This window comes from Saccostrea echinata, unplaced genomic scaffold (genome assembly GCF_033153115.1).
Source record: "Saccostrea echinata isolate AGI-Se365-2 ecotype Australia unplaced genomic scaffold, CSIRO_AGI_Sech_v1 ptg000016l, whole genome shotgun sequence".
In the NCBI taxonomy this organism is placed as follows: Eukaryota; Metazoa; Mollusca; class Bivalvia; order Ostreida; family Ostreidae; genus Saccostrea; species Saccostrea echinata.
Window position 1 is genome coordinate 21845074 of NW_026889765.1, and position 7579 is coordinate 21852652.

The 7579-nt window shown below is 32.4% G+C and overlaps 1 protein-coding gene across 1 annotated transcript; it reads left to right on the top strand.

The window, feature by feature from the left end:
* Nucleotides 1-2216: 2216 nt before the first annotated feature.
* Nucleotides 2217-3759, top strand: LOC133188699 (uncharacterized). The gene is made up of 4 exons (XM_061324202.1): nucleotides 2217-2279; nucleotides 2841-2998; nucleotides 3321-3423; nucleotides 3578-3759. The coding sequence occupies exons 2-4, from the start codon at nucleotides 2873-2875 to the stop codon at nucleotides 3757-3759; spliced, it is 411 nt and encodes a 136-aa protein (XP_061180186.1). The 5' UTR covers nucleotides 2217-2279; nucleotides 2841-2872.
* The last annotated feature ends 3820 nt before the right edge of the window (nucleotides 3760-7579 follow it).

Sequence of the window (7579 nt, forward strand, 5' to 3'; positions counted from 1 at the left end):
TTCACATACGTCTCATTTTCATCTTCTTGGCAAAGATCATTTTAAACAGTTATCAGCTCAGTACAGTGACCATGCTTACTTTAAAAGAGAATTTCTTTGCGAGGATAATAGGAAAAATCATGGGCTTTTCTGTGGAGCTCTTTAATTGAGCTTTTCAAATGTGAAAAAAATAAAAATTAAATAGATCTACATTTACTATGATATACTGTTTGTTGCATTATTTATTGAACGACCCTCGTAATTTACCTTATCCTTTAACAGTCTCGCTGTAGTCTCACTAAATCTCGCCAGAGCTACTACGAACTCCTCGAGTATTATAACTTGCAGAACACCGACAAATAAAAGGTTCTAAACACATTAGTATGGATGTTTTAATGCACTTTGATTGTATCGGACTACTGTATTTGAAATATCAGCGAGAAATTGGTATTTATTTCAAAATATAATCCACTTATAAAAAGTCAAAATATATTACTAGATGCAGATTAGAAGTATTTTCAAAATATGCCATTTGTACCAAATGTTCTTGTGTTGAATTCAATGCATAAAATACAGAACCAAGGAAAACCACTTCAAGCAATATGTTCAAAAAGTTTCAAAACCATCATTTTCATATTTTACAATTGATATTATATCATATTTTGTGTAAATCGCTCTAAACTAAGGTACTACATGTACTTGCTTAACTTAAGATTTATTCAAACGTTTCATTTAAACTATCCCTCTTTGTCACAACCACGGACCCTGATTTATTTAATAAATAAAGCGATATATCGAGTTTCTAAACACGTTGTAACAAAATATATACAGACTCGTTATAACGATAAAAGAACTTTAAAGAAATAGTTACAAGTTCCACTTGTTTATTATTATTTTTTTTTTACCTTCTCAAAATTCCTATTTGTTTTTCGTAAATGATATGTTTTATTTTTATGACATGATCTGTAAAGTATGATATACATATACAAAATAATCTGATACGTGATATCCAATATTACGGAAGTCTGTAGGTGCCATGTAGAAGAATATTTTATCTGGCGTCCGCCAAATAAATAGATCTGATGGATGCAACATAAATAATGGCAGCCGCCAGAAACTTATCTGCCGGCCACTATATAATATCTAGCTGCAATAATGTAGCCCTCTCCGATTTTTTTAATCTGATATTTTCAGGAGAGGGCTACAATTCCACTGCATCTCCGTAATGGTGCAAATATATTTTTTATAGATACGGGCGACTGCAGGCAAAATAAATTGTTTTTGCATTCAACTTACTTTCAGCAAGACGGAATTTTTATTCACTATCAACATCATAGCCCTTTATACGCGAAAACCAAGTAAAATAAATCTGCGTGTTTACCAGTCGTTCTCCTCAGCAGCCATGACAGTTCTCGCGTGATATACTGAGACTTGCGCTTGAAATTAAGAAACACTTGATTATTTAAATGTCGGTGTTGATAAATGTTTGTGTTGTATTATATCACTAAACATCGATAAATAAAAGCATTCCATGGGATATTTTTTCATAAACAGTGTATTTATGCTTAAAATAAGGGAAATCCTAAACGATCCGCTCCCCTAGATCCCGAATTCTCATTGGTTGTCCCAAAATAAAATCGATCAAGGTCAGTAAACATGGCGGATAAATTCAAGTTGTGATGTTGACATACACGAAAAATAACCGATATACGGATTGTTCTGTATAATTTCGGACCTATTCATGTCTTGCATAACTACATTTTATGAGTTCAGGTAAGATATAATAATAAAATACCCACTTACTGATAATTTGAGCCGAAATCTGTGCGGTAGTGAATCACTTCCGCACTTGCACCATTACGGAGATCCTAAGGAGTTGTAGCCCTCCCCCCCCCCCCCCCCCCCCAAAAAAAAAAAAAAAAAAATCGGAGAGGGCTACATTATTGCAGCTATATAATATCTGACGGCCGCCATATAATTATCTGCCGGCCTCCAGAAAATTATACGGTGGTCGCCAAATAATGATCTGGCGGTCGCCATTTATTTGTTTGGCAGCCGCCAGATCTATTTATTTGGCGGCCGCCAGATGAGTTTCTGTCGGCTGCCAGTTATTTACGTGGCGGCCGCCAGGTCAATATTTGACGGTCGCCACATAAAATATTTTTTTTCTACTTGGCATCTACCGGCTTCCGTACAATATAGATAAAACGAACAGCATTAAACGTTTTTGATGAGTACACTGGTGTTGAGCAATACTGTGTGGAATGTATAGGGATAGTATTTTTGAGAACCTCATGTCGGTGTGTTTTTGACGTTACAATGTTGTTGAGTTTGCTCCGTGGTTACAAAACGTGTTGGTTTTAAAATTAAATAACATGAATATTAATTCTATTAAAGCACATGAAATGAAACTTTATACATCAACAAAATAAATATTTTTTACATATGGTAATGTGCTCATTTTAACTTTCTTGAAGATAGTATAACAAAGACTGGCATAGTCCACGAACTTTCAGAACAACCCTCGTACAATTACAAATGTGTTAGAATCGTGTAATCGTGACACGCTCACTCTATACATTTCTGCTACAGTTACATTTCAAAGATGTCAGTTATTGCATCATCCTAAAGTTTGCTTGTATCTGAGCGCTGGCATGCAAAGTAGGATGCATTTGATTAGGTGATTAGAAAAATGGAGTTGGATAGAAATTTATTATACTAGTTTATTCAGCTTAAATTTGTATTTTGTTGAATCAAACAGTACACAACAGTAAAGACGCAATTTTACATCTTTAATATGTGCTTATGCTCATCGTTCCTCTGTAGTGAATGTATATCTAACAATGATGACTATTTTACAGGATTTGTAGGGTGTTATCGGTACACGAAAGACATGGAGAAGTACTCTCATTATGAAGATGCGTCGATATCTAAAGACAGTGGTGAAACAAATCTTTCTTTTACTCACAGATGTATACAGACCTGTCTGTTACAAAGCAGGAAATATGCAGGATTTAAGGTTCGTAGTGTAGATAGTTTATCAAATTTGATGATGTTAATGCGATAAACATTTGAATAGGACTATCGTAAAATTATTTATTTTAGAGAGATAAAATTTTCGTGGTTTGAGGAAAAAAATTGTTTCCTGGGGATTTCATTTTGTGTTTTAAAAAAACATAATTCTATTATTAGAAATTCTGACAATACATCGTGGGTCTCTTCATTCCAAAAAAAAAAAAGGGAAAAAACCAAAAGAAAAAAACAAAAACAAAAACAAATTATTCCCTAGAAAATAAGTGCTTTCATAGTATTTTAATGCTGCTTTGTTTAATTTCCTACAGAAAGATGCTCGATGTTTTTGTGGGGACACCTACAACCAAACCTTTGCTGTAGACCAGTCAAGGTGTTCTTATGAGGAAAGTTGTATGACGATTTATAACACAGGTATCCTTGAAAAAGTTACTCGTAAAAATAAGAGAAGTATCTTCATATAATGCATGAACATTTTTTTAATCATTACGGAGTAGTGTCTATACGGAAGGTTCATCTCTAGAGAACCGAATTTGTGTATTTAAAATATAATTAACTTTCCTTCAAGACTATGAAATGAAACCACTGCTTTCCGTTCCTGGAAACAATTCAAACATCCTTGAGGTATGGGAAACAAACTCAACTGGGAAATATAACGCTATTTTTGTGGAGAATATCATGCGAAATCCCGCCATCGACCAATGGAAGGACAGAAGACTTTACCATATACCAGAATATGTACGTTTGTAATGTATCAAATTAAAAAGATGGTGACATATTCATATTGAAATAATAATGAAGAAAAAATTATTGACATCACATATATTTTCCAAAATAGTTGACTTCGTAGATCTTTCATAAATAACTATTATCTGAAGGTGAAATTATTAACACTGAACAAACATGGGCAGTGGCTCTGGTGGATGGATTTCTTTACCAATGAATCTACAGCAGATATGAAGAGCTGGATGAACGTTACCAATATACTGAGTGATGAATCCATGGATTCAGTCAGTGGAATATCACTCGGGTAAGGTTTTTTGTTGTTGTTAATGTTGTTAAATACATAGAAATCTTTCGCATATATATGCATACTCCTGCATATGACCAGGCAATGCATAACAATTTTAACTAGTGTCATTGGAATTTTGTAGTCAGGATATTCTTGCAATTCATAATGGGAACCATTCAGTCTATTTTTTACATGGAGATATACTGAAGGAAGGATCAGACTCAAGGGTCACTGTTTTCACCCAGAATAAACGGCCACAATCAGGTAAACAAGAAACTGGACATGAAACACACTTAGATTCATCTTCTTAGGTACAGAGTCATCTGTTCATGAATGCGAAATGAGGAAACATACATACACACAAACACACACATATAGATAATTGTTTTCATGCATGTCAGTGTTTAATTTACATTAAATCTTTATTAATGAAAACAAGCATCAATGACGTAACAAAACTGTTATTGTAATGTTATTGTTGATTCAAATACAATAAAACCCTTGTATGTTGTTAAGGATTAATCATTATATTTATTGGTATTCGTTGTTGTTAACATGGAAATATTTGAGGAGTAAAGCTCGCAGTTCTAATTCTTCACTATGCATCCGTAAAATAAGGAAAAATACCACGCAAACCCTATTTTACATGGAAATCGCAAAATTTTTACGTGTAAAAAATTTCAAGTTTAGACCATAATCATCTCATCAATGTCTTGTAGAGATTGTCAATGAAATAGTTGGACAAATGGGAGATATTTTTTTTTATTTTATTATTATAAAAATATTTAGTTATATATGACTTTTAATACTTATACCCCCCGCAAAAGAAGTTTAAAGGGGGGGGGGGTATATTGGAATCAGCGTGTCCGTCTGTCTGTAGACGTGATTTTGTCCGGACCTGTTCTCGGAGACTATTGCATGGATTTGTTTGAAAATGTGTAAACTCCTTATTCACCATAAGGAGGTGTGCATCTGATATTTTCATCAGGATTGGATAACTTTTCTGCATTTGACAGGATTTTTTTTCAATTCTATTGACAGCGATGCTTGGTTCGTGTAGGTTTGAGACATAGAATCTAGAACTGCAAATTCGTACATCTGTAAAAAAAAAAAAAAAAACAAAAAAAAAAAAAAACAAAAAAAAAAAACGTGAATTGCAGCTTAAAACCACTCATTAAAACTAAAAAAAAAAAAATAACCAAGTACATGTATTCAAAAAAGCTTTATGGTAGATAGTCCCTACAAATCTAAGAGTCACGTAATTACCTAATTAACAAATGTTGCATCAAGATTACACAGTTCTTTTTTTCTCATTATTATCAGCTTTGTAAAAATTTAAGAAATAAAAAATCTTTGTTTTTGACAGAATGCCATAAATAGACATTTTCTATTGCACTACAGACTCACAGGGCATTACATAGCAGATAATGTAAATCCATTTGTCCTTTGGGTAATGAGTGGATATGTTTCTAGTTAAATATTGATTAATGAGTTCAATGTGAGAACCTGTTAGAGCATCTCTGATCTAGCAGGTGGTATCTTTATCTCCTGGGAATGTAGCAGAAAAATTAAAGATCTCTGTTCTCTCTCATAATTGCAATTAATTTATAGTCTGTCAAATTAAAATACCTAGTTACTGGAAGAATAGCCTCTCATTTTTAAAATGAATTTGGTATAGAGTTATATCAAGATCAATTAGATATTGTATAATATGATATTTTGTTTTTCAACAAACAAATTGCAAAGTATAATGACTTACGATGACAGATAGTTGCGATTTATTTTTTCAGTCTATTAAAAAAACAATATAATTATTATTATTCATGTTTTATTAGGCTGTGCCTTAGTTCATCATTCATTAAAAAAATATAATGAGTGAATAAATTTTCACTAAATTTTTAAACAAATTGTGAACACCTCTTAAATCCCTAAAATATGTAAACTTGTGACCTTTTCTTAAAATAACTCTGCGAAGGGTATTTGTCCATTTTGGACAGTTCTAGTTTCTTCTGAACCAGGTATTCAACAATGACGACATTAGCATCTGATTTTGTTTTCAGTCTTAACATCAATGCAATGGGGGATAAAAGAGAACGTCAGCAACGATACATATAACAACTGTCAGACAAGATGCGCAGAACTGGCTGGGTTCATCTTTGAAAACGATAAACAGCAGGTTAGGAGAAATATAAACCTTATTCGTCATGAAAGTGTAACAAGGTTTAAACTTGTATTGGACTGGCAACAAATCCGTGTTACTGCAAAGCTATTTAAGCACTAGAATTAGTAGCGAGTTATTCTTCTGATACGTCTTTGTTTTATGTTAATTTCTTGAAGACGACTTTAGATGAATCTTCAAAATTTAACTTTAACACATCCAAGTTTACCCATACTTAAGGAAGGATTCTTTATATTACTACTTTACCATAAGTGAAAATAAAATAAAAATAAATGAAAGAAACATATAAAAAATAAATATTCCCTATAAATGTTATAAAAAAGAGGCAGTTCCTGGAAGGCAATATCTATTTTAGTTAATATATATTTATCTTAGTTTTGTAATATCCTTTTGAAATAAAAGTAGGCATCACATGATTGGGAACAGTAAATTTGGATTCTTAATGTCTAGGAAAAAACGACTTTTCCCTGACCCTGCTCCTAAGATAAAACAGTCAATTGAGTTGTCTGCAGAGCAGACGAACCACCTACAAAATGTACGTATCACTTTACCTGGTGTCTCTCTATCTGTCCATCTGTTTATGTGTGTCCGTCTGTCACACCTTATATTTTGAGAACAATTATAGATATCGATGTTATAGTTTACGAATATGTAACTTGGCACTATGGCTTTTGTAAAATACCAAGGTTACCCACCTCGTGACGTTTGGACTTGACATTTGACCTTCTTTACTAAATAGATCACAGAGCCGATATACAACCTATGATTTACATTAAAGAGGTGAGTAACGTTTTCTAAGCATTTACATTGTTTACCATAAGATATTAAAAACAGTTTGACAGTCCATTTGACATTGTTCTTTAATCTCGTTAGAAAAAAAAAAAAAAAAAAAAAAAAAAAAAAAAAAAATTAAAATTTGTCTTTTGAATTGTGAGAGGCAGAGTTTCGATATCTATCATATATAACACATGTTTATGATGTCATGATACTGTATTCAAAACTCTATAATATACAGCTACAAGCAAACTGAAATCAAAATACATCAGGATTGATGTACCAAAATTTGTGTGGTCATTCTGCGATACTGATTTTCTTGATGTAAATATAATATAATTTAACATGCAATCATGAAAATTTGAGCGTATTTTGCTCAACAATACTCGACATTTTTTTCTCTCGTTTTGATATAAAATATTCCTTCTTCCATTGTTATTTAATCAAATGGCTTGTTTGTCTTAAGATTCAGTGAACATGATCTATGAAAAACATTAGCTTTGCAGACATATTCCATGACGCCCTTGAAAGAGATATCGTTCTTTGTAATTATATGCGTAAAAATGTACAAATAAAGTAAATCAGCTCTGTTTAATTTGAAGCAA

Excerpts from the sequence above, each read along its gene's own strand:
- LOC133188699 (XM_061324202.1), top strand. The coding sequence starts at position 2,873 with ATGGAGAAGTACTCTCATTATGAAGATGCGTCGATATCTAAAGACAGT. Across the intron at positions 2,999-3,320 it reads GGAAATATGCAGGATTTAAG|AAAGATGCTCGATGTTTTTG; the intron begins GTTCGTAGTGTA and ends AATTTCCTACAG. Across the intron at positions 3,424-3,577 it reads TATGACGATTTATAACACAG|ACTATGAAATGAAACCACTG; the intron begins GTATCCTTGAAA and ends CTTTCCTTCAAG.